The following is a 27962-nucleotide window of genomic DNA, read 5'->3' as shown; positions in this document are numbered from 1 at the left end:
GACACCCTGCGTAGAGAAGTAATGGCCACCAAGAAGGCCACCTTCTGGGAATGTAAGCAAGGGAATCTCCCTAATATCTTCAAAGAGAAGTTTCTGAAGAACCGACCACACTAAATTAAGATACCAGGCGGTAAGGGTGCGTGCACTGGCGGAGCCAGATGTCGCACCCCCTGGATGAAATTCCGCACCAAGGAATGATTAGCCAAAGGTTTCTTGAAAGAAGATTGCCAACGCCGAAAACCTGACCCTTGATCGTGCTCAAGGATAGTTTCTGCTCAACCCCTTGTTGCAGACAGACCAAAATTCGGGTCACCGAATAGGTCTGTGGGGGAAATCCAATAGATTCACACCATGCAATATAAGACTTCCATGTGCTGGAAGTCGCTTTCCTTGCTTTAACTGGAGGTAGGAATAACTGAAGCTGACACTCCCTTGTCCTTCAGTACCTGGGTCTCAATGGCCAGGCCATTAAGCCAGCGACTGTAAAGCAAGATGGAAGATCGGTCCCCAAGACCGCAAATCCTCCCTGAGAGGAAGTCTCCAAGGAGCGTCCGCGACTAGCCTCGCCAAGTCGGCGTACCAGGCTTGACGAGGTCAATCCAGAATTTCCAGAATAACTGGAATTCCCTCCACCTCTATCCTGCGAAGAAGTTCCCGCAGCAACTTGAGAGGATGGAAGGCATGCCGTAGCTGATACTGCCCCCACGGGGCGATCAGCGTTTCTGCTGCGTCCGCTAGAGGATCGTGGCGCGAGCTACAAACCTCCGCACCTTCCTGTTAGGCCAAGGTGCCAACAGATCCACATCCGGGATGTCCCAATGAAGGGACAGCTAGGGAAAAAACCTCTGGATGAAGAGGCCATATGCGATTGGATCCGAATCGGGCTGCTCTAGAGCTGCTCGATCCAGTAAATCAGACAAAATCTGATCGCTCTCAGTTCCGATACCCTTATTGGTAATCTGGATACTATCGGAAGAAATTACTTCCCCTGGTTGAGCATCGGAGACTTCCTGGTCCGCTCGCTCAACCGGATCCGATTGTCCAGGGAATCGGAATTCTGATTCCATTAAAAAAGAATCTCCTTCAGGAGAATTCGGGTATGAGACTGGGTATACGGTACTGCCTCTAAGAAGGCCACCATCAGTCCCAGCCAATTGACGGACAGCAACATCCGAATCGTTGACTGAACCTTCTGGAGTTTCCCAGCAAGGAGAAACTCTCTTGCCCAGGATGTATCCAACCTTAGGCCCAGATAGTTCAGTCTCCTGGTGGGAACCAGGGATGATCTTTGGGAAAGCGAAAAAACGCTGATGTCCTGCGATGATGGGGATATAAAGATAGGCATCCTATATGTCTATGGACGCCAGGAAATCTCTTTTATGCAGGGAGGCCACCACTGTACGGATGGACTCTATTTCTTCCCAAGTCCAGATTTGGACGCACCTTGCCCTCTTTCCTGGGCATTTTGAATAGGTTCGAATAGAACCCCTGAAACCGTTCAATGTTAGAAGGGCAGAATCGCACCGGTGGAAGTGATCGAAACTCGATCCTGTGTCCTCCAGAAACCGGTGAAGACATCCCCCCTCCCACCCCAGAGATGGGTAGGGGCGCATCAGGCTATATTCTTCAGGCTTGGCTGAGCCGGACTCTTTGTTTACCCGACCAGCGCCCTTTGAAACCCCTCTAAAGGGGCTTTGGAGGGTTTCGCCTTATCGCCCGCCCTCGCGGAACGAACAACTCTATATGAGCAGAAAAGGAAGGTCCTCGTTAGTTACGAGGTCTTTTTATCCTAACAGTCTGTGGCAAGACAGCAGGTGGTACTGTCTATCCTATAAAGAGGAATTCCTCAAACGGATAGCACCTAGCCATGCGTTTGGAAATAACAGGGGTTCGTTTCAAAACGACCCCATTTGGGTAAAGGAAAATCCTTCGCCCTTTTGGTAGGCTAACAAGTACCAAAAAGGAATCTCAGTCTCAGCTACCTCTGCCGGTGTAACCTCAAGACTAAAGGTTTCCCGGACGGACACAACTAGTGCATCCACCACTCTTGTGCTATGGCGGAGGCAGAAACGTGCTCCTCACTGCTGAGGAGATATTACCTGAGACAACAGCCCCCTAAGAGGGACCTGCAACTGCTTTGACCAGTTCCGAATCCGTATCTGAAGTATCTGATAAACAATAGGGGTAGGCGGGGGTCGCTACTTGACCCCCGTCCCTGACAGGCCACCTCCACCCGGGATACCAAAGACTCCAAAATTGCCGATAATGCATTAAAAACAAGTGGGGTACTGGAGGGTCCTGCGGCCACCTTGAGGGGATCAGGTGGGGGTACCTATGCGGCAGGGTCAATGATTATACAAGACACTTGCCAGCGACAAAAAATGACAAAGTAAAAAAAAAAAACTTTTTTTTTTTTTTTTTTGTGTCCCCCAGTCGCAACAGTGCCCCTCAGTGTTACCTGTCTTTTTGGACCCCACAGAGAGAGAGACAGACCCCAAGGCTCATCCCTGATGCACAGAAGTTTTCATCAGCTTGCTCAGTGCTTGTCTTGTTACAGACAGGAAGTCTTTGGCCCTATTTCCTGGGTAAAAGAGGCGGCTCTGCCCCTTAACACGCCTGCCGGCTCCTCCCCCTGGCTCCATGAGGTGTTTGAATCACCTCAAACATGGCCGCCCCCATGCTGGAGACACGAGGCTACACCAAAATGGCGGCCTCGTGCGATCTACCAGACAATGGCGGCGGCCTGCACAGAATAGCGGCATGTCTGCAGAAGGATCTCGGCCTCACAACCCTTCACCCTCATGGTGGTCAGCGTGGTCGGAGGTACCGGACCCCAGCGGGTCGTATGCGGTCCGCTGCTTAGCTGGAGGAATGATCTGGAATGCAGTATACATGTATAGACATCGCCCTGTGGCTACTGACAGGTAGGATACCTTATACTATCACAGTAAAGTTCTAGTACTGCCACTGACTACAATCATTTACACATCTTTACAATTAGATTGTCAGCTCCCAAACCAAGCCTCCTGGCTTCTTGTACACAAAAATCACACTCAATTAGGGGGATCTGTGACATGTTGTAGGATAGAGGGGAACCCATCCTTACCATTACAGAGAGGGGCCCGCGTTCACCACAAGACCCGTCAGGGGGAAAGGGGGAACATACTACTCACCATACCGGAACCAGGCGGGCGCCAACTCCTGACAGTACCCCTCTCCACCGAGGTAGGAGGGCTGTCGACCAATACGGGCGCCGTGACTCATGGTCTTTGGCGTTTCATCGAGACGTTTAACTCGCAGGGTCAGTCCCCGTCCAGTGGGACTATGTCGCGGCCGACCCAGCGCGGAGCTATGGCCTGCACGCGCTCGTAGGCTGAACTGGGGTGACCACTGGATCTCAACATCCAGCCCGTCGCCCAGTTCAGCTTTCTTGCTTGAAGATCTCACAGGAACACTGGAGAAAAAAAGCTGTCTTAAAAAATTATTTTCTAAGAAAAAAATCCTGCCAGGACCGAAGATCCCAGCAAGGTATCTAGGTCCTTACTCCTGACTAGACAGAAAAAAACTGATTTGCTGAGGCAGAGAGAGAGAGGATATACCCTCTGGGACTGCCCCTAGGGTGTGGCCAGAGCATTTTATTTCCTGTCTAGTCCTACTCCTGTGGAGGCAACATAACCCGAAGGTGCTGTATCACCGAGGACTACGTCTGTCAATGAGCGATAGAGAAAATAGGCTTCAGCATAGAACCAGCAACCGTATAAGAATGACGGGCCAGAGATTCCAATCTCCTGTCCGTAGGGTCCCGGAACACCGGGGTATCCTCAGCAGGAATCGCAGTGGATTTATTCAAAATCGCCACCGCGTGATCTACTTGAGGCGGCACACACCAACGCTCATCAGTGGCGGGAGTAAATGGATAACGCAGCTTGAACCTACTCGGCACAGCGAAAGGTTTCTTTAAATTGCCTAAAATCTGACTGCCTCCTGCTGACACCCAGCAGAGCGGCAGAGCCCCCCCCTTCACAGCCCACACACAGGCAGCAGGTCCACACAGGAACTGACAGGGAGCACAGCAGCCACACAGACATGCAGGGTCACACAGTCCCAGACTGACACCCAAATAGACAGGTCCCCACATAGAGTTACACTTACCAGTCCGGATGGCGTGGGGAGCCTGCTCCAGCGACCAAACCGCTGCACTGAGGACAGGGAGTGTCGCAAGCATGACGCAGTGGAACTGCGGTGCGAAACCGCAATGGCATCCAGTGAGGTAGCCATCTCACCAATAGCATCCCTGCAGCGAACAGGGATGGGTCGTTCAATGTGCCAGGGTAAAACCTAAGCTGAACGCTCGATGGCAGGCTGGGAAGCCCCTGGCCCTGAGCCCTGGGAACCAGGGTGGCCAGACTGAGACCCAGCTCTGCACGATCATCTTCATCAGAAGAAACTAACTAACGCTGAAATAAACAGCTAAGTAAAAGGAAGAGAAAAAAAACTCCAAATAAAATCAAAAAGAGAAAAGAAGCTGAGACTAAGAGCCCCAGCACAGGAACAGCCAGCCTACTCCTGAGCTAGGCATTAGAAACGGAGTTGGAAATGCAGGAAGCAGGGAGGTATTGACTGAGGGGACCACCCCCTGGGGGTGGTATATGCTAAAAGCTTTGATATTAATATATTCTGTTGCCTAGCTACTCCTACGGAGCAAAGGTCAATAACCCCATTAGTGACGAATATGAAGAGGCGGCGACTGTCAGAGGACGTAAGAGAAAATATATTTCCCAAAGGCTAAAACGTAGCCAACCAGGTAAAACAGGAGCTCAACCAGGAACAACTAGAGCTCACCAGACAAAAAAGTACACCCTCAAATGCCAACACATCCACCTTATAAAATTTTGTGAAAGTGTGCATGGACTATCAGGTGGCCGCCTTGCAAACCTGCACCACAGACGCCTGATGACAGAAGGCCCAAAAGGCACTAAGCATCCATGAACAATGTGCCTTAACAGGGAAAGGAGGATCCTGACCCTGAATGGAATAGGCATGCACCACCTTCGGCCTAATCCATCTGGAAATGTTCATAGCAGACGCTGCTAGCCCCTTACAGGGTCCATCCGTAAAGACAAATAGGGAATCTGCTTTTTCAGAATGACTCAGTTGCCGCCAGGTACACCCTGATTGCTCGAGCCACATCAAAAGAATGTAGGGTAATCTCTTTAGGGTGCTTAGGCTTAGGACACAAGGAAGGTAACACAATGCCTTTATTTTAATGGAAACCAGAGACGACTTTAGGAAGGAGGGCCGAAGCACCACTTTATCTCAGTGAATCACCAAGTAAAGTGAACGACAAGACAAACTGCCAGCTCCGACACCCTACGTGCAGAAGAAAAAGCCACCAAGAAGAAAACCTTCTGGGAAAATGTAAGCAGAAGAATCTCGCAAATATTTTTCAACCGCGGTTAATGAAGAAACGACAGCACCAAGTTGAGATTTCACAAGGGCAATGGAGACTGCACTAGGGGAGCCAAGTGGCGAACCCCCTGAACAAAGGTGCAAACTGCATAAAGCATAACCAAAGGATGATGAAAGAAAACTGCCATGGTCGAACCTGGCCCTTGGTGGTGCCAGAGGCAGATGCTGCTCTGAGTCACCGAAAAGGAGCTGGGGTGAACCCTAAGAGATTCACATCCGCAGTACGCTCTTCAAAAGGGATGGTAAATCTACCTAGAAGTAGATTTTCTAGCTTAAAGCAGTGTGGGAATCACCCAGACAACCCTCTAGCCTTCAGCACCTGGCATCCGGCAGCCAAGCTGGTAAAGCCAGCTGTAAAGCAAGATGGAAGATTGGCCCTTGAGCCAACAGATCTCCAACCGTATCAGATCTGAGTACCAAGACCGGCAAGGTCAGTTTGGAGTCACTAAGATGGCCGTAATCCCTTCTGCCTCGAGCCTACACAGGAGTCTTGGCAGTTCTAGAAGAGGAAAGACATATATCAGAAGATACTGGTCCCAAAGGAGCCACCAGCGCATCTGTGGCGTCGGCCAGAGGATCCAGAGACCGTGCCACAAACCAAAGCACCTTTCTGTTGAGATGAGAGGCCAACAGGACCACCTCAGTAGTTCCCCACCGGAGACACAACTGATAAAACACCTCCAGAGGAAATGTCCAGTATATCGATCGGTAGTCTGGAGTCCAGACCCCCTGAGCACAATCCGTGCCAAAAAACGCCACCCCACTCGGACAGACTGGCATCCATGGTGACCACCGTCCAGTACAGGGGAAGAAAGATTTACCCTGTCGAAGCCTGTTGCCCTGCCACAGAGCTTATACATCTTGACCCCAAATCTGGCACGCTTGCTGGGGAGAAACCATGTGAAAGCAAGGCGGCCAGAAAATTTAATCAGGGACTCATCAACGCAGATAGCTTTTTTGGGGTGTATACAAGGCTGCAAAACTTCTGGTTGAAGTGATTTATGAGTTGCCGACTTTTGTGGAGCCAGTCATATCCAGGGTCACCCCAAGGACGACAAAGTTCATTGTCACTGAAGTGCATGAACCGCAAGATTTGCTCATATCTAGTCCTGGCCATGGCAGCAGAGGATAACATGGGCATATGATAAATTGGGTCAGTGGACCAATATGACCGCAAATCACACTTTTTTGTAATGCCCATGAGAGGGGATATGCCCAGAAAGGTTTTAAATTCGTAAACAGTGATACGTTTGCATGCAAATTTTCTAGCAAGGGTCAAATTTGGATTTGCGGCGATTAATTGATCAGCATATAAAAATTGCTTTGGCCCACAATAGATCTGTACAGATCTTCGGGGGAAAAACAGCTTATTGTAAGATCCTGGTACTTTCAGTACCTTCTAGCCTCTTACTTCCGGGTTGCGTTCCACCATTCAGGTAGATGGAACGCATATAGCTGCATGTCTCTTTAACAACTGATGACTTCATCACTAGGCGCCGCTCTGAGCGGCTATTTCAACCGACGGTCTGCACTCACAAGGTGTTCGTGCAACCGCTCATAATACAAGCCTGACTGACGCTGCCGTATCCTCCAGCTATCTTCCCTATACCTGGACTGACCGGAGCCTCGCTACTTGATCCTTTACCTCGCTACCTGATCCTTTACCTCGCTACCTGATCCTTACCCTCGCTCACCAGCCTGTGATAAGTACCCCGCAGGGGATCCCTTCCTACCAAACCACTTGCTATATCTTTCTGCATAATAAGAACTGTTACTAAGCTCTAAGATACATGCTCTCACCATCTATCACCTGCATCGCTACCTAGAGTGTTAGCTCTTGAACCTACTACCACCTGTAACCTATATCCTTGTGTTTGCTTAGCATATCCTGTACACTTCATCTGTTATCATCTATCACCTATTACCTGTACATGATTGCTATCTCTCCTGCATACTATCTATCACCATCTGCTATCACTCCTGCAACATTACTACCTGAGTGCTTATTATTATTTGCTATCACTATTCAAGCCTATCCCTTCAGTATATCACCTCACTACTATTGCATAGACCTCTATCACTCCAACAACATCATCTCTGAGTGTTTGTGTGTGTGCATACTGAAGCAGGCTGAACCACCATGATGAGTCAAGAGAGTTGGATAAGGTGATTCAACACATCTCTACACGACTACTGAGTGGAAATTCTGTAGCTGCAAATCCAGTTCACAAAATCAAACCCCAGAGCGTTACACTTATAAGAACCAAGGGGAGTAAAATCGGCTGTTTTTTTTGCAATTTGGCACTGCGTTACTTTAACGGACAATTGCGCGGTTGTGCGACGCTGTACCTAAAATAAATTGATGTCATTTTTTTCCCCACAAATTTCTTTTGGTGGTATTTGATTACCTGTGCAATTTTTTTTTTGAGCTATAAACAAAAAAAAAAAAGAGTGACAATTCTGAAAAAAAAATAATAATATTTTTCACATTCTGCTATATAACATTCCCAAAAAAAATTTTAAATCAAATTTTTTTAACATTTTAGGACAATTTGTTTTCTGCTACATATTTTTGGTAAAAAAAAAAAAAAATAAAATCGCAATAAGAGTATTTTGATTGGTTTGCACAAAAGTTATCATGTCTACTAACTACTTTATTGTTTTTTTTTTTACTAGTAATGGCGGCGATCTGCGTTTTTTAGAGGGACTGCGACATTGCGGCGGACAGATCGGACCCCTAACTGACATTTTTGACACTTTTCGGGGAACCAGTGACATTACTACAGTAATCAGTGCTAAAAATATGCACTGTAACTGTAATAATGGCATTGGCAGGGAAGGGATTAACACAGTGGGTGATCAAGGGGTTAAATGTAAGCCTAGGGGAGTGTTTCTAACTGTGGGGGGGGGGGGGGGTGGGCTTTTAAAATGATCACAGAGACCTGTGATCCTATATAGAAGGATCACAGGCGCTCTGTAATCATTCCAGAGAGAAGAACGGTCAGCTGTGTTTACAATAGCTGACCGCCCTCCTCTCTCAGCAGGGAGCGATCGCGGTTGGCTGGCGACAATCAGAGCGGCGGGTGGTCCGGAACAAGTTAATTTCATTGCTATGAACAAGCATTTTACAGAATGAAATTGATTCACTTTGTTTTGTTGTGATTAGCTGTGATTGGCCACAGCTGATCACATAGCACAGATGGGCTGTGATTGGCCCAGTCACTACCATGTTATCACTGTGACCAATCACAGCTAGCAACACAATTGTACACAATGGATAGCTTGAAAGGAAGCCATTCATTGTCTACAACTGTAATGTGACCTGCTGTGATTAGTCACAGCGGTCACATGGTACCAGCAGTGGGCTGGTACAGTGATTCTGGAGGACGTCCATCTTTAATCGACGAGAGGCCCACCGAGCCGTCAATTGACTATAGGCTGGGTGGGAAGTGGTTAAGTCAGAAGAGGGTGGAACTTGCTATGTGGGCAAGCAGTAGTTCAGGTATGTATTTTTATTTCAGGTTTAAACTTGTAAAAAAATATACCTTAGCTTCCCTGCTTGTTTTTGTAATATTTAGGAACATCTGAGCAATCTCTCTGTCAAAGACCCGCACTCGATCCCAGTCCAGTGTAAGAGGATGTTCTTGGCCACGGCTCACCTGAACAAAAAAATACAAAAATCTTTGAGATTGCAAATCATACAGGTGTAAGCTCTTGCTTATTTTTTTCCTATTTTATCACTGCAAAAGAAGTGTATTGTTTTGTTTCCTAAAACATGTTATACACACACACACACACAAACACACACTAGATTACAAAAAGTAATAAACGCTTGCCTTTACATGCACATGAACTTTATTGGCATCCCAGTCTTAGTCCATGGGGTTCAATATTGAGTTGGCCCATCCTTTGCAGACATAACAAGAGTCAACTTTTCTAGGAAGGCTGTCCACAAGGTTTAGGAGTGTGTCTGTGGGAATGTTTGACCATTATTCCAGAAGCGCATTTATGAGGTCAGGCACTGATGTTGGACGAGTAGGCTTGGCTCACAGTCTCTGCTCTAAGTCATCCCAAAGATGTTCTATCGGGTTGAGGTCAGGCCTCAGACCTTAATGAGCGAGTTTGGGGTAAAGGAACTTCACTGGCCTGCACAGAGTCCTGATATCAACACAATAGAACACCTTTGAGATGAATTAGAGCGAAGACTGCAAGCCAGGCCTTCTCGTCCAACATCAGTGCTTGACCTCACAAATGGGCTTCAGGAAGAATGGTCATATTCCCATATATACACTCCTAAATCTTGAGGACATCCTTCCCAGAAAAGCTGAAGCGGTTATAACTGCAAAGGGTGGGCCAACTTAAAATGTAACCCTACAGACTAAGACTGGGACGCCATAAAAGTTAATGTGTGTGTAAGCAAAGGCAGGCAACCCAATACTTTTGGTAATATAGTGTGTGTATGTACAGATATATTAACACACACACACTATATTAGCACCAAAGAAAAATTTGGTGCCGAAGCCGAAAATTTAGGATGCACTTGGCCAAAACCAAAAATGAACGTTTTAAAAAAAAATAAATAAAAAATAAATAAATAAATAAATAAATATATATATATATATATATATATATATATATATATATATATATATCGTTTTATATATAACTGTATTGTATTTGACTTTTAAATTTATATCATGAATTTAAATGAATATGAATTGTCGGCCATTATTGGCACCTTTACAGCAAGAAAAGCTCAAGAAAAACGCATCTCTTTACATTTTATGTATGTCTTCACACTGGTCCATTGCGCTTCCGTTGTGTTAAAAATCTTGCTTACTGCATTTTTGGTCAGTTAAAAAAAAACGCATCTCCCCGTTGAAATGCATTGAAAACGCAGCAAGAACGCATCAATAACACATCAATAACGCACCCACGTTACGTTTTTGATGTGGTTTTTGATTCACATGACCTATGAAAAACACACCATAAGCACAGACCTAAGGGTCAGGTATGGATTTGGGGGGAGAGACCCCAAGCCATTTATTTTAAATTTTTAATTTTGGCGTGGGGTTTCCTTTAAAATCCATACCAGACCCAAAGGGCACAATGCCAGCAATGTTTTTTATTAACATTCAGCTAATGACTCGTCCGTTGTTAAGGACGCGTGGCCGGCTTCCCGGCCCACTCCTTAACAGCCAGCTATCCACTGGTTGTTAGGGATGCCGGCTGCCCCGCTCCTTAACGCTGCAGCTAATAAATGTAGCTAACCCACTAGGCTAAATACTCCTAAGTGCCGGCAAGAAAACGCTAAAACAGCGTTTTTATCCAGCGTTTCTAAAGCAGTTTTTAGCTTTCTAGTGTGCATGAGGCTTTATGAATACATTATGTTCATGTAACTGAAACCCCAAAATGAAAATAAAGCAAGGGAAATAAGACCCGTGTAGGTGAAAAGTGTAAAAAAGAAAAAAAAAAAAAACGCACACCGACCTAGTGTAATAAAATGTCCAGATTTATTATGAAGATCATGAACTCACACATTTGGATGAAAACAGAGCTTGCATATGGCCTGTATGCCAGTGAGATGAGCTCACTTCACTATGGTCTGACATAGAATGTGGCTTCGTCCATTAGGGTCCAAGGATGTCAGGAGGGAGAGATCAACTACCGCTTTTCACTATAGCATAGAGCGGCATCCTTGTTGCTCTGAAGAGAGCACCTGTACAGCATCAAACAATGCGAAGGGCAATTATAGTTAAAGTGACACTTTGTAAAGTCTATAGCTAAACACATCACATTGTTGGGTGCTTCTTCATTGAGGCCCCAGAGTAATGTGGATGCAGCTGTATACTATTGCTCTGGCCCCAACCCTAAACACCTGTGGACCATCACGCAGGAATCCCCATAGCTGAACAGAGTGAGCAGGCTCATTTCAAGTAAAGTGGTTGTAAACCTCAGACATGAAATATGAACAAAGCCTATCCCTCTATAGTGTGTACTTGTCTCAATTAAGAGCACCAAGTGTCATTTTTGTCTCCTACCCTGTTCCTCTGATATCAGCATAAATCACTTCTGACAAGTTTTCCTGACACCAAGGGAAAAATTGTAACGGGGAGGGAGCGCCAGCTGATTGACAGCCTCAGCGCTGTTCCTGTGTGCTGTGTGGAGGCGGGTGGGTCTCTTCCATCCAAATCAGTTCTCAAGGCTCTCCTCTCTGAGCTGTGCAGACTGTAATTTCAGCTCTCCACCCCCTTTTCCTGAACTTCAAACAAACTTTGTAAAAAACAGAACACTGTAGATAAACAGGTACAGCTTATGTAGGAGTCTTTGTTTCATCTCTGTGTATCACCTGAGGCCAGTCACTTTACTGGAAATATGAAAAGGTTTACAACCACTTTAACCACTTAAGCCCCCGAAGATTTTACCCCCTTCCTGACCAGGGTTTTTTTTGCGATTTTTTACTGCGTGATTTTAACAGACAATTGCACGGTCGTGCGACGCTGTACCTAAACGAATTTGACGTCCTTTTTTTCCCACAAACAGAGCTTTCTTTTGGTGGTATTTGATCACCTGTGCGATTTTTTGATCATGCGCTATAAACAAAAAAAGAGCGTAAATTTTGCAAAAATAATATTTTTCACATTTTTTTATATGAAATTCCCCAAAAAAATGTAAAAATCTAAATTTTTTAACATTTTTGGCCAATTTGTTTTATGCTACATATGTTTGGTAAAAAAAAAAAATCGCAAAAAGCGTATTTTGATTGGTTTGCGCAAAAGTTATCGCGTTTACTAACAAAGGGAAAGATTTTTGTCATCTTTGGTGTTTTTTTTTTTTTTTAACGAGTAATGGCGGCGATCTGCGATTTTTTTTGCGGGACTGCGACATTGCGGCGGACAGATCGGACCCTTGACTGACATTTTTGACACTTTTGGGGTTACCAGTGACATTACTGCATTAATCAGTGCTATACATATGCACTGTTACTGTAAAAATGACACTGGCAGGGAAGGGGTTAACTGTATTGGAGAGGGAGGGGTTAAGTGTGTCCTAGGGGCGTGCTTCTAACTGTGATGGGACATGGCTACTACTGTAAAAACAGAGATCAACGGTCCTACATAGTAGAACCGTCTGATCTCCATTTTTACACAGGGGAGAATGACAGGCGGCTTGTTTACATTAGCCGCCTGCCTTTCTCCCTCTCTACCGACGATCGCAGTGTGACCGGCGGACATCGGGTCCGCCGGTCACACGCATGGACTCCTCAGTGAATGAGCCACGGCGGGGCGCGCGCCTCAGCGGGCGCGCGCTCGCCCACTATTGGCTCACAAGCCGGTCACAGGCTAGTGACGTATATATATATGTCACTTTGCCTGGCCGGGGCTGACCATCGCAGTATATGTACTTGCGGCGGTCGGCAAGCGGTTAAAGTGATTGTAAAGTCTCGTTTCTTTCCCTATAACAATAATAAACATGTTATACTTCCCTCCTCTGTGCAGTTGGTTTTGCACACAGCAGCCCGGATTCTCCTCTTCTTGGGTTCCTCTTCTGCTCTCCTGGCCCCTACCTCCTTTTCAGTGCCCCCCACAGCAAACAGCTTGCTATGGGGGCACCCGAGCCGAGTCACCGCTCCCTGTGTCCATTTACACATGGAGCCCTGACCCAGCTCTGCCCCCTCTCTCTCTCCTGATTGACTAGCTGACTTTGATTGACAGCAGTGGCAGCCAATGTCTCAGCCAGTCAGGAGGGAGAATCTCAGCTGAGACACTCGAGGACATCGCTGGACAGAAAGGGACCTCAGGTAAGTATTAGGGGGGCTGCTGAACACAGAAGACATTTTATCCTAATGCAAAGAATGCATTAGGATAAAAAAAACCTTCTGACTTTTCAACCCCTTTAAGGACTATTACAAGGCTGTATACATCTACACTTTTTTAAATAAATCTGGAGCTTTTATTGCATCTGGTTGGTGCACTATTCCTCCTTTCTCCTCTTAGTAGGACCTTCCCTGCCTGTTAAAGTGAAGCTGCAAAACTAAAGCCATTTCCTTCTGGTCGCTGCCTTTTTTTTTTTTTTTTTTTTTTTAACTGAAATAAACTGGCTTTTAGGTTTATTCATATTGCTTCTACAGACTTCAATGTGCTTTTGAGATATTGGTGTGCTTTTCAGGCAAAAAGTAAAAGAAGAACTTTCCTTGAAGAAATTCTAAAGTTTATTGTCTGCTAATACACAGTTCTTATGGACACATTTACACAAGGCTCAAGTACACCATCATCAATATACAACATAATCTATGACATACCTTGACTTGAAGAACCCAGTAAGTCTCAGGTTTGAAGGACTGAATCTTGTCATGTCTCTCCACACAAAATCCCAATGTGGGGGTCTGGCAAGGACCAAATGATATTAAAGAGCTATCCAGGTTACCATATTTCCCTTGAAAATACTTTGTCTGGAACCTATATGGTAAACAACAAAATGTGAGGCATCTTAAGCTCATGTGGTCTTTTTGCTGACATATAGATTAGCTATAAATGGGCTAAATTACTTCCTGAGAATTACCCCATGACTAATCATTGTTTCTCATAACCAGTTGGCCAGACAGGCAGAATTAGAAAATGTGTTGATAACACCCTTTCCTCTTTTCATGGAGAACAAGTAAAGCTGTGTTCTGTCATCTGTTGATAAATCTATGAGTTGTAAGCACTTTCAGCACTAAAAAACTAGAGGTGCACCAAATTGAAATTTTGGTACCGAAACTGAAATTGCAGGTTTCACTTGGCCGAAAACCAAAGTCGAAACTGAAAATGATAAAAATGATAATTTTTAAAAAAGAATGGGATTTTTGACTTATCGTAAAATCCATTTCTTTGATGTTCATTGACTCCTGATCATCTTAACCATTGGGCATTGGGTTATACTGTCCCCTACAGGAGTAGGACACTAGGCATATCAAAAAAGTTTGGCTACGCCTATGGGAAGTCCCAGGGGGTATTGTTAGGTACCTGTGAGGTAAAGTCTGAAGTGGAGCTTGAGTGCTGAGTATTCAGGCAATAACGTAGTCAGGGAGATCGGGCCGGCAACTGATTTGGCAAAGCGGTATATAAACGAAATCCAAAGAATGGTCAGGTAGGCAGAGGTCATACACAAGCTGGCGGTGAATTACGGTATTGACAGGATGAAGAATTCAGGCAAAAGTTCATACACGATAATCAGTCAACGAGCATACAGCACACCCAGGGAGATATTCAAAACAAGCGCGCACGGAGTAACAGGTAGTGCTGCAATTTATGTGCTGGTTAAATTGTACATTGTTCGCAGCTGGCAGCAGGTGGGGCTAGTGAGTTCAAGGCAAAGCTTTAGGCTGGAAAATCACTGCAAAGACTCCAGAACATCCCTGTGGCACAACAGGCAAGGCTGCAGGCTGCAAACCTCCCGGTTAAAGGACACCCAGGTACATGACAGGTATACCCCCTCTCTCTGCTATAGGTACTCAGTTTTGTTACAAGCAGTGTCAGAAGAATTACAACTCCATAGAGGGGTGGGTGCTGTATCCGTCAATGAACATCAGAGAAATTGATTTTACAGTAAGTCAAAAATCTAATTTTCTCTTTCATTCATTGGCGGACACAGCTCCTGATCTTCTTAACCATTGGGACGTCCCAAAGTATCATTAAAAATGAGGGGTGGGAACAGCTAAAAAGAAATTCCCAAGGCTAACTATAGCCAACCAGATAAACCGGAGCTCAACCAAAACAACTGGAGTTCACTTGAAAAAAAACAATACACCCTCAAAGAGGAGCAGGTCCTCTAAACAGCAGCCTGCAAAACTTTGCGGCCAAAGGAAGCATCCGCAGATGTCAACACATCCACTTTCTAGTATTTTCTGTGCACCGACGACCAGGTGGCCGCCTTGCAAACCTGCATCACTGACGCCTGATGACGGAAGGCCCAGGAGGCACTGAGCAACGAGTAGAGTGAGCCTTGACAGGGAAGGGAGGAACCTGACCCTTCATGGAATAGGCCTGAAACACCATCTGTCTGATCCATCTGGAAATGGTCGCAGGGGAAGCAGACAACCCTTTCCGAGGCCCATGCGTGAGCACAAATAGTGAGTCTGATTTCCTAAAAGACTCCATAGCTGCCAGGTACAACCTAATCGCCTGGACCATATCCAAGGCATGCAAAGCAATTCTGTTCGGATGTTTTGGCCCGGGACACAGGGAAGGCAACACAATGTCTTTATTCAAATGAAAATCAGAGACAACCTTTGGAAGGAACGACGGACAGGGGCGAAGAACCACCTTATCTCTGTGAACCACCAGGTAAGGTGAACGACAGGATAACGCCTCCAATTCTGACACCCCGTGCGCAGAGGTGATAGCCACCAAAAAGACCGGACAGCGGAAGCAGGGGAATCTCCTGAAGGTTCTCAAAGGGAGGCCTCTGGAGGACTGAGAGCACCAAATTGAGGTCCCAAGGCGGTAACGGAGACCGCACTGGAGGAGCCAAGTCACAAACTCCCTGAAGAAAAGTACGCACCAGGGAGTGTGTGGCCAAAGGCCATTGAAAGAAGACCGCTGTGGCCAACAACTAGCCCTTGATAGTACTCAAAGCCAGTTTTTGCTTAACCCCCGTTGAAGGAAGGCCAAGATCCGAGCCACCGAAAAGGAACGGGGATGAACCCCAAGAGACTCACACCATGCAATGTACGTCTTCCACGTACAATTGGTAGATCTTCCTAGAAGTAGATTTCCAAGCTTCTAACAGTGTTAGAATCACAGGCTCAGACAAACCTCTATCAACACCTGGCATTCAACAGCCAAGCCATCAAAGCCAGCAACTGTAAAGCAGGATGGAAGATCAGTTCTTGGGACAGCAGAGTGAGGCCTGTCTGGGCCACGAAGATGACCGGAATCCCTTCTGCCTCGATCCTGTGTAGAAGTCTGGGCAGAAGCTTGAAAGGAGGAAAGGCGTAAATCAGACGATACTGACTCCACGGGGTCACCAGCGCGTCTGTGGTGTCGGCCAGAGGATCCTGTGACTGAGCCACAAACCTCTGCACCTTTCTGTTGAGCCAGGACACCAACAGATCCACCTTGGGAATGCCCCACTGGAGACACAACTGATGAAACACCTCTGGATGAAGGGACCACTCCCCTAGGTCCAATGCCTGCCGACTGAGGTAATCCGCCTGCCAGTTTTTCACCCCTGGAATGTGTACGGCGGAGATGGCTGGAACAAACTGTTCTGCCCACCTTAGAATTCCAGCTACCTTCTGAGCTGCCAGGACAGTTCTTGTGCCCCCTTGGTGATTGACACAAGCCACGGCCGTTGCATTGTCAGATTGAATGCGCACTGGACATCCCTGAAGACCATCCGTCCAACGTTCCACACAGTCTGATCCCTCGAAGTTCCAAGACATTGATCGGTAGTCTGGACTCTTCCAGTGTCCAGATGCCCCGAGAAGAATTATTGCAGAGGAAGCCTCCCGAGCCGGACAGGCTGGCATCCGTGGTGACCACTGTCACAATACAAGGGGGAGGCAAGATTTGCCCAGCCAAAGCACCGGAGAGCGAAGCCCCCATATCAGAAACAGCTGATCTGATTGTCCAGAAACTGAGGAGTTTTGTCCCATTTTGCCAGAATCTCCCTTTGCAGGAACCTTGTACGGAACTGTGCAAATGGAACAGCCTCGAAGGTAGACAACATCAGGCCCAGCACCCGCATGCAAGTCCAGAGGGATGACCATCTGCTGGTCAGCAGGAGACGATATGCAGCCGGCAGTTTTTGGAGTTTGTCCAGAGGAAGGAGCAGAAAGTCTAAAGCAGAGTCCAGAGTCAGTCCCAGATTGTCCAGTTTGTGGACAGAACTAGAGCAGACTTCTGAAAATTCAGAATCCAGCCGAACTCCCTCAGAGTCTGTATGGTGATTTCCAGGTTTTCCACCAGAGCAGTAGGAGACTCTGCTCGCAGAGGTCGTCCAGATAGGCCAGTACTGCGATCCCCTGTTGGCGTAACAATGCCAGCACCGGAGCCAACACTTTTGTGAAGACCCGAGGAGCAGAGGCGAGACCAAAGGGTAAACGCCACAAACTGAGAATACTCCTCTCCCATGGAAAACCGGAGGAAGCGTGGTGACAGGCACATATAGGAATGTGAAGGTAAGCATCCTTAAAGATGATAGAGGCAAGAAAATCCCCCTGATGCAGGGATACCACCACCGTACGAATGGACTCCATTCTGAACTTCTGCACCCGCACAAAGCAGTTCAGTGCCTTGAGGTCCAGGATTCAACGCACCTTACCCTCCTTCCTGGGAACTGTAAACAGGTTTGAGTAAAAACCCTGAAAATGTTCCGATGTCGGAACTGGGACAATCACTCCTTGAAGTAACAGGTCTTGTACCACCCCAAAAAGACCCCGTAAGCTGTCCGAGACAGGTGCAAATTGGAAAGAAAAGAACCTTGCCGGGGGTAAGAGTGAAATTCGATCTTGTAGCCGAACCGTATGACTTTGTGGACCTACTTGTCTTGGTACCAGGGAAGTCCACAGGTCCAGAGACCAGCGAAGACGTCCCCCCACCCCCGATTAGAGTGAGGGCGCACCTTCATGCTGAAGGAGCCTTGTCCGCCAGTCTGGATGAGCCCGCTCCCGACTTGCCAGACCAAGTTTGCTTGGATCCACTAGAGGGGGCCCTGAAAGGCTTTGATCCCTTGTCAGTCGCCACTGAAGGACGAAAAAACTTCTTATGAGCCAAGAAGAATGGTCCACGTCTATGACAAGGGTCCCTGCCCTTAGTAGCCTGTGGAAGAAAGGTACTCTTCCCCTCTGTGAGACTCCTAATAATGTCATTCAGGGTAGCTCCAAACAGGCAATCTAATTGAAAAGGAAGCTCAGTCAAGGCCTTCTTAGAAATCTGGTCTGCAGACCAGCATTTAAGCCAAAAAAGACGCAGAAGGACCACTGCTGAAACAGAGAGCCTAGCAACAGAGAGCCGCATCTAAAGAGGCATCACAGATGCATCGCAAACTGCAGCCCCTGGACAAGCTGGTCCGCCAGTTCAGCAAAGGAAGTGGGGACAAACAAACAAACAAAGAGCTGGGGGGGGGGGCACACCCTGAACATGCATTTCTAAAGCTTGTGCAGCAGTGGGGAGCTGCCCCCTCTCCAGGTCACGGTGTAAAAGCTTAGCCCACTTGGTCAGAGTTTGTGACACCAGTGCAATGGTAAATACCGGCCTCAGTGCCGAACCAGCCACAGTGTGCATATTGCAGGCCACAGCCTCTGCCTTCCTTGTCAGCCGGGTCCTTAAAGGCCAGGGACTCTTCAACCGGAATCATGGTTGCTTTGTTCAATCTGGAGATCAGAGGGTCCACCACCGGTGGAACAATCCACTTCTTAAGAAAGGACTCCTCATAAGGGTACCGCATAGCAAATCTCTTAGGGACCACAAGGGGATGTTTTGACCTTTCCCACTCTTTAGTGACAATTCTGTCAAATTAGGAAGGGAAAGAAAACACCTTGTGTTCCCTTTGGCACTCACCAGCCTGGATGGCTGGTGAGTGCCAAAGGGAACCTGTACCTCCGTTGCAGCTTCAGCTGCGTCCACCATATTTAAGGTTTCATGCACAGATACAATCAGTGCATCCACCAGCGCTTTTTCATACAAGGTTGCAGAAGTGGAAGAATCATCCTCACTATCTGAGAAATCAGGGCGTGTGGTCGCAGACCCAGCAGAGTGACCCACGTCCCCGACGGTCAAATCAGGATCTGAGGAGACAGATGAGGAAGGGGAAGGCAGGGGGAGCTTTTTGCTAGCCCATCGCCCAAAAACCACCTCCACCCGGGACACAAAGGACTCCAGGACCGCCGTCGGTGCATCAATGGATGGTTGGGACCCGGAGGGCCCCCCAGCCTCAGAGGGGATCAGGTGGGGAAATGTGCTCCAAAGACTCCATGAGGCAATAGGGGCAACACCATTAGAAAAGGTGTAAATATACTGCTGAGGGATACCCCCCAATTCTCCGGCAGCACCACTGGGTCGCCAGTAACAGAGCACTTAATCGATCCTCAGCAGAGAGGGAGATGACCCCACCAGACTCACCACCCAGCAGAAACAGGCACCTGCAGCAACCAGGATAATCTGCACTCCACTTGCGGCAATCAGGAAGTGAAAAGATCCAGGAGTAAGCACCAGGAGATGAGGAGGAGCTCCCACCGCCAAAATGGCCGCCCACAGGGCTCCACTGTCATGGCCGCCGCAATTTTCAATGGAAACCACAGCAAAATGGCTGCCTGACTACACAAAGATGGCCGCCGTGCATTAGGCACACAGACTACAGCAAAATGGAAGCCATGCACGGCACCACAAGGCTCCCAAGGACACAGGAGGGATCCCTAGGCCTCAGAAAATGGGACAGGCAGGAAGGGGGGCCCCCACCAGGTACAGCCCCCCCCCCCACAGCTGACCGCCCGGAATATATTTGTATTATATTCCACTTTTTAAATAGTACCATGAAAAATTATGAATTTGTCAGTCACTACTGGCACCTTCAGCACAAGAAAAAACGAGGATACTAGGCAGGAAAAAGCTTTACCACGCCTATAGGCCAGTCCCTGCAGGCATACACCCACACACTCTGCTATAGCCCTCAGTTTTGTTGCAAGCAGTGTTTATGAGAAGAAAAAAAAACATCCCACTCATAATTAGAGGGGCGGGTGCTGCATCTGTCAATGAACTTCAGAGAAAAGGATTTTACGGTAAGTCAAAAATCCAGTTTTCTCTATCGTTCATTGACAGACGCAGCTCCATATCTTCTTGACCATTGGGACGTCCCAAAGCAGTATGTGCATGAGGGGTGGGAAAAACAATGCAAGAAGTAAATGTAATTCCCCAAGGGCTAAAATTAGCCAACCAGGTAACATGGAGCTCAACCAGAAAAAACGTACACCCTCAAAGAGAAAAAAGTTCTCTTTTAGACAGCAGCCTGCAAAACCTTGCGGCCAAAAGAGGCATTCGAGGATGCCAACACATCTACCTTGTAGAATTTTGTGAACGGTGGACAGACACCATCAGACCCAAGGCCCCCATGCAAGTCCTCAGAGAGGACAGATTGTTGGCTAACAACAAACGAATAGCCCCCTGCAACTTTTGCAGCTTGTCCAGGGGAAGAAACACCCTCAAAGTGGAATCCAGAGTCAGGCCCAGATAATCCAGTCTTAAGGATGGTATCAGGGCAGATTTTTGAAATTGATGTTCCAACCAAACTCTTGCAGAGTCCGTACATTGATTGTCAAGTCACTTAGGAGATAGGAGATCGTCCAGGTACCACAGTACCGAAATCCCCCGTTGGCGCAGTAATGCCAACACCGAGCCAACACCTTGGTGAAGATCCTGGGGGCGGAGGCGAGGCCAGAGGGTAACGCCACAAATTGATAAAGCTCCACTCCTACAGCGAAGCGAAGAAAACGCTGGTGTCCAGCATAAATAGGGAGGTGTAGATAAGCGTCCTTGATATCTATGGAGGCCAAAAAATCTCCTTGGTGTAGAGAAGCCAACACAGTTCAAATGGATCTTATTCAAAACTTCTGTGCCCACACAAAGCGGTTCAGAGCCTTGGGGTCCAGAATTGGACGTACTTTGCCTTCATTTCTGGGCACAGTAAACAGGTTTGAATAGAACTCCTGAAAACGTTCCTGAGAGGGAACCGGCACAATCACCCCTTGTGACTGCAGGTCTTGAACTGCCTCTCGTAGATCCCTTAACCGGTCAGGAGGAGATAGGTGTAGATTGGATGGGTAGATTGGATGGGTAAAACCTGCCCGATGGTCGAGACCGGAATTCGATCTTGTAACCCGATCAGATCAGTTCATGGACCCATTTGTCCTGAATCAAGGAAGTCCATGGTTCAGAAAAGCAGCAAAAATGTCCCCCCCACCCCAGAAACGGGTGAGGGAGTCCCTTCATGCAGACGAGGATTTGTCCGCAGATCCAGACTGACCTGTTCTCGGCTTACCTGGCATGTCTTCTTGGAACCCCCCCAGAAGACCTGAATGGCTTAGCTCCTTTCTCCTGTGACCTAGAGGTACGAAAGGGCCGCCTATGAGCAGTGAAAGAAGACCCCCTTCTAGTACGTGGTGCCTTGCTCTTGCATGATTGGGGAAGAAGAGTACTCTTCCCACCCATAAGGCCATTGATCAACTCATCCAGGGAGGATCCAAACAACCTGTTACCCGTAAAGGGAAGATCAGAAAGAGCCTTTTTGGAAGCCTGGTCCGCAGACCAGCTTTTTAACCACACCATGCGTCTAATCGCAATTCCCACCGCAGACACTCTGGCTACCAGTGGAGTCGCATCCATCGACACATCACATTTATACAGGTGGGCTTGAACCATTTGGTCCGTTCGCTCAATCAGGCCCAGTAAGAGCTGCTCTGTTTCCAAATCAACTTTCAGTAACTTCACCCATTCTGTGACAGTCTGCGACAACAGGGCGATCACAAATACCGGTTTTAGTATTGAGCCCGCTAACTCGTGCAAATGGCGGGACAAAGACTCAATCCGTCTATCCACGAGGTCTGTAAAAGCCAGGAACTCTTCCACCGGAACCACGCCTAGTGGAGACCGCATCCACGAAGGGGTAGCGCCGTTTAAAGTGCTTGTGCACTACTAACATTTGTTTGATGCGCCCCCACTGATCATCGACAATGTTGTCAAAAAGTTCCAGACAGTGAAACACCTTGCCCGACTTCTGGGATTCGCGGGTGCCAAAAGACACTTGCGTCTCTGACGCTGTAGACTCATCCACCATTTTTAAGGTTTCCCGCACCGACACATAAGTGCTTTCACCAGCGCGCTTTCCTGTGCGGCAGCTGACCAGGACATCTCCTCGCCATCAGAATGCGTAGTCACAGATCCACCAGGGTGGGGTGCGTCCATGGCAGTCATATCTGACTCAGAATCAGAGGATACCACAGAGGGACGTGAAGGCAAAGGGCGCTTTTTAAAACGAAATCCACTTTTGACACCAGGCTTTCCAAAAGTTTCCAAAAGTGCTATTAAAGCAGACAGGGACTGCGACCCAGAGGGTCCCGCAAGCGCACTGAGCAGGTCTGTAAGTGAGATTTTGTCCTGGGACTCCATTAGCATTAAAAATAAAAAAAGGCAGTGTCACTTTAAGAAAAGTCAAAAAACGCGATCCGCACTGCTACACCAGCGGTACCACAAGCCCCAGCCCTAACACAGCCTGCAGCAGTGTAAGTAAGGGACCCCAAAAACATTACCACCAAACCGGTCTGGAGGCTTCAGGAACATTCTGCGCAGAGAATAGAAACGATCTGACACAGGAAACAAAGCACCTGCATAGAGCCCCTAGCTTCTCCCTTGCTTTCCAGCAATCGTGGACTTCAAGAAAATGCCCGCCGCATGCATTCCTATAGGGAACTACCAAAACATGGCTGCCCATGCATTCCAATGAGGAAAAAAAAAATGTTTTACATTGATGCAGAGCAAAAAGGCCTACAGCAAAATGGCGGTCCCCACGGCGCGCCATGCGGTCTCCAGGACCATCAGACAAGAGGCATCGGAGGGTCCCCAGAAGGAGACCTCACCAGGATAGACAACCCCCCCCGCAGAACCGCCGCAGCGGCCACAATACATCCATCCCCCAGAGATGAAAACCTGCTTATGGAAGGGGGGGGGGACAACAGAGGGGGGCCTAGTATTCCGGAGAGGCCAGGGAAACCGAGGGATACCCGAGGGTCCGACTTTTCCAGGGAGGATGTCCACGCCGAGACCGCTAGAGAATTGGGGGGACACTTACTCACCATACCACGGTATCAGGTGGGCGCAGCTCCGAACAGACTAAATCCCACCCGGGGTGGGGGTGCTGATAGCCAGGGGGTACGCTGCGACTCAGAACATCCCAGGTCCTTTGCGTCCTGGCGAGGTGTTCCACTCGCGGGCTCGTCCCCGTCCATCGGGGCTGTGGCGTGGCAAGACGTAGTGCTGGACTATAACCTGCTCACGCTCGGAGACCTTAAGGATCTAGGATATCCAATTCTGAAACCCAGCCGGGTGTTGCTTGTAGTTTTCACAGGAACTCTAGCTAAAAAATAAATCACAAAACAGGTTCCCAAAAATAACCAGCTTAGACCGAAGTCCCAGCAGGGAACTAGGTTCTCCTCCTAAACTAGGCAGAAACTAGGCTAAAGCAGAGTGTGTGGGTTTTTTCCCTGCAGGGACTGCCTCATAGGCATGGTAAAGCTTTTTCCTGCCCAGTGTCCTACTCCTGTAGGGGGCAGCATAACCCAATAGTCAAGAAGATATGAAGCTGCGTCTGTCCATTGTGCATCCGTTGTGATGCTAAAAATACTGCTTGCTGCATTCTTGGTCAGTTAAAAAAAACACACCAAAAAGGCACCTCCCTGTTAAAATGCATTGAAAACGCAGCAATAACGCCTCAACAATGCACCTGTGTTAAGTTTTTGATGCGGTTTTTGATTTACATGACCTATGAAAAACACACTATAGGCACAGTAAAATCAAGGTAAAATCACGGTACAATCGTGTGCGTTTTCGGCACCATTATAAGCACCTTTTTCTCTTATCGACAAAATGGCAAAAATATAATTTTCCGTTGATATGTTTCGGCCGCCAAAATTTCGGTGCATCTCAACTAAAACGCTCATTATGGCTCCTTAACATCACTATCTTTACCTAAAATCACATTGGGCTGTCATATTAAAGGCAGAGGTATGGACTTTTTTTTTTACTACATTGCTCCAGCTAAGACTAATGTATGTATGCAAATTCCATACCTGACCAATGCCTGTGGAAGCTGGAAACCACTTATAAAGGCACCACTACTACAGTGATTGCCTCCAGCTTCCATGTCCTATGCCAAGCAGCTGCCCTGCTGCTTGGTGAATGAAAAAGGTTTCAACAAATGCAAAGCGTTCTGCAACTGGACAAGGTGGAGAGGCAGGGCTGGTGATGTAATGATCCCCATCTCATCCCATTTAGAGAATGCTTTGCATTTATTGCGAAAATACAGGGTGTTCTCTGAAAGGCAGACATGCCAAGCAAGGGACCTCCTGTGTTCACTAAGCAGCTCAGCATGGATCCCGGAAGTTAGCAAGAATCACTGTAATAGCAGTGCTTACTACAGTGATTTCCATCTTCCGGGGGCATCGATCAGTTATGGCACATGCATACTTAAAATTGCAGGGCTGTGGAGTCGGTAGATAAATGTTCCGACTCCTCAGTTTTTTGTACTTCCGACTCCCCGACTCCGACTCCTCTGTATTAATATGTATTAATTTTTCGACACTGACTTGGGTGGGTGGCATTGCAGTAACTATTCTGGCCACATCACTAATGATCTCTGGATAAACAAGGATGGCTTCTTCATCAGTAAGTTTTGATGAGCGATCATACTTTTCAACTTCTTTTAGTGCTTTATAAAACTCCTGTTGGAATTTTTTTATTTGGACATTTACTGGTTCTGTAACGCTTATGCGACGTCGCTTTCCTTTAGCACCTTCCTTTTTTGTCTAAGAAGGAATCAAAGTCTAATTCTTCGAAGAAGATGATCCTGAGTTACAACTATTGCTTAAAAGAACTTCATTCTGTGGAGGTATTTCAGGTCGTAATCCCTTCATGCGAACTGCTACATCATAGAGGGCCTTTTTCCCAGTAGCAGTCTGTTCACTGTTCAACAAAAGTCAGCTCATTGGGTCAACATAAATAGCCGCTAACAAGATTTCATTTTCCAGCAAAAGACTCTCTCTTTTCATCATTGAAGATGCAATGCCCTCAGCTATTAACCCTCCATTTTTGTTCAGGCGATATAACAGGCTCTTCCATTCCAAGAGGAATTTACCCGGGATTAGATCGTCACATTGCAACCTCTTGGTGACAGTGAAGGGGTGAGAAAGAAGGTTCTCCAGCTCTTTTGTTTGTGTCCACTGGCTTTCAGTTAATGCAAGATTTTCATTGTCCATTTCTTCTATGAAGTCTTTAAGTTCAAGCAAACGCTTCACCATTAAATGAATGCTTCCCCAGCGAGTTGCTTGATCCAAAATGGCTCCTTTTCCTGCACGTCTTTTCAAAATTTCATCTGTTTTCGGGGGCCCTGGCTGCAACAGTTGCTTGCCGTAATTTGCCAATTAGTGTAGCTGCATGGCGATCTTTTAATCCATCTCTTATGGCAAGTTGCAGTGTATGAACAGCACATCGCATATGATGAATAGTAGCAAGCTTCAATGCTTCTTCAAAAAAGTTGTCTAAAAAAAATGTCAGCATTCTCTTCAGTTTCTAAACTTTCTCCAATACTTGCAGAGCTGTCTTCCTCTAACTCTAATATCGGTTTGTTACCTTCTTCATCTGCGTTCATCTTCTCAATTGTGCTCAACATGTTAGAAGCGTTATCTGTCACCGCACACATAAAATCTGTTCCTTTGTAATTTCAAAATCTTCTATAACACCCTCCACTAACTTCTGAAGGTAATCACTGGTGTGATGTGCCTGAGTGTCCTTTAATTCGAGGGTCCGTGTTATTGTTTTGTTATTTTCATCCACAAATCTAACATTAATAGCAAAATTGACTCTGTGACGTGTGCATGCATCCATTTTAAGGAAGACAAAACGTCCTTTCAGTACTTTCTGTAGTTCTTCCTTTTTACATTTGGCCTCCTCAATTATACGTTTCCTTATACTAAGTCATTAATTATTACTTTTTGTGAATTGGGACATTTAAACTTGCTTTTTTTTAATTCCAATCTAAATTTAGTAGGAGTAGGAGTCGGTGCATTGTTTGCTGACTCCGACTCCAGGTACCCAAAATTTCCTCCGACTCCTCGACTCCAAATCCGACTCCGACTCCACAGCCCTGTAAAATTGTCTAAGCTTGACCAACGTAGTTGTACAAAATAGTCTATATCTAAAACTTCAGCTTTAAGGTCATCCATATTACAATATACAATTCCTGCTATCAAGCTTGCTTGATTTAAGACAACGGAACAAAATGGGCTTTTGTGATCATTTGTACGGCATTCACAGAGGTTCTCACACAACGGTACCATATCTATTCTTGTGGTGCAGCTAGCTGTATTTAAACAAGTAATTTGATTTACCACTGTAGGTACTATTTTACAGTAAAGGCATATACAGTATACAGATTCTTAGCTTGTAGAACCCTGTGTGAAGTTTGTGTCAGGATTGTATATATTTTCATGGTTCTTTTGTGAGATGACAACATTTCTTATATATAGATAGGTTTACTGTGCCCCACAAGTCCTTTTTGTTTTCCATTTTCCCTTCACATCTATTCCAGAACATTCTCCAATCCCCTCTAGGCAGTTAAGTGAACATAATAAAAAGATATGTAAAATGTGATTTGAAAAGAAAGTACTTGTCAACTTAAGAAGCACCAAATACATAAAAGCACATCTGTACAATGGGAATAGAAAGAGAAGTCATGACGTTTACCTTGTGAATGCACAGCCGATTCGTAGGTCAAGCTCCTGTCTGGCATCTACAGAAAGAGCTTCATTCTTATTGGGCTCCCCTAGTCTGTTCATGGCATTCATGATATCTGTATCTGTGATAGAGCTAAACTTGGCACGGAAAATTGTTCGCTCCCCACCATGTGCTCTATTCATCCCTGGCAGCACAGCATCTAAGACCTGAGAAAACGCCAGCAACATAAATCATAAATTGTATAGGATTTATCAAAACAAAACTGAGAAAGGCTCTCTAGCATTTCTTAGATAATTTCATTTAAAGCGAAACTATAAGCAATATAAAAATGTCAGCTTATGATGCAGACTGTCACTAGCATAAACAAGCACTTGTTTTTCCGAGTCCTCCTGTAACACAGTGTTATTACCTTTTGATTCTGCTAGTAGATCCTTTATATTCCATCTCCTTTAACAGATAAAGGGGTCTAGCAAAAGTGGCAGATACAGGGGAATGGACAGATCATTGAACACCGACAGGGGTGCATAAACCGATTTTCTTCATATCTGTTATACTTTTTTTTTTTTTTAAATAAAAAAAAAAAATTCTGTTACTGCAACTGCTTAAAGGTTAACTGGAGTTAGTCCGTTTAAAACTGCACGTCCAGCTAAAACTATCCTGACTACACTGCTGCACTAATTCATTGAAGAAAAAAACAGTGCAGTCACCATGTTAAAGAAAGTGAAGAAATAAAAGATCGACTGGCAGATCAATATGTGATACAAATAGGATTTTTGTACTCGCTGTAAAATACCTTTTTTGGAGTCTATTGAGGAACACAGAAAGTCAATTCCTGTTGGGTTATACTGCTGCCAACAGTAGGATTTAAAGTATTTGTTACCACAGCATTTCATATTCTGGATATGTGCCTGGGGTGTGGCCGGGATGTGAAGCTGAGCGGTCGCACTGTGCTCGAGCTCCGATCCTACGCTGATTTCATCCTTCCTTCCAGCTCTTTCTCTCCATCTCAGC

At 46.5% G+C, this 27962-nt stretch overlaps 1 protein-coding gene across 2 annotated transcripts in view; it reads right to left on the bottom strand.

Annotated features, from left to right (window-relative positions):
- TOP3B (DNA topoisomerase III beta) overlaps positions 1–27962 on the bottom strand; it is a 187905-nt gene that overhangs the window by 93307 nt on the left and 66636 nt on the right. For both annotated transcript variants that reach the window (XM_082247853.1, XM_082247854.1), the window contains 3 exons: positions 26961–27157; positions 13772–13928; positions 9015–9128 (listed from right to left, as the gene is read on the bottom strand). In XM_082247853.1, coding sequence (XP_082103979.1) covers positions 9015–9128; positions 13772–13928; positions 26961–27157 — 468 coding nt within the window. The remainder of the gene's footprint in view (positions 1–9014; positions 9129–13771; positions 13929–26960; positions 27158–27962) is intronic.

The sequence above is a fragment of the Pelophylax lessonae genome, assembly GCF_965119305.1.
Source record: "Pelophylax lessonae genome assembly, chromosome: 1".
Taxonomy (NCBI): domain Eukaryota; kingdom Metazoa; phylum Chordata; class Amphibia; order Anura; family Ranidae; genus Pelophylax; species Pelophylax lessonae.
This window is presented reverse-complemented; position numbering and strand designations above follow the sequence as displayed.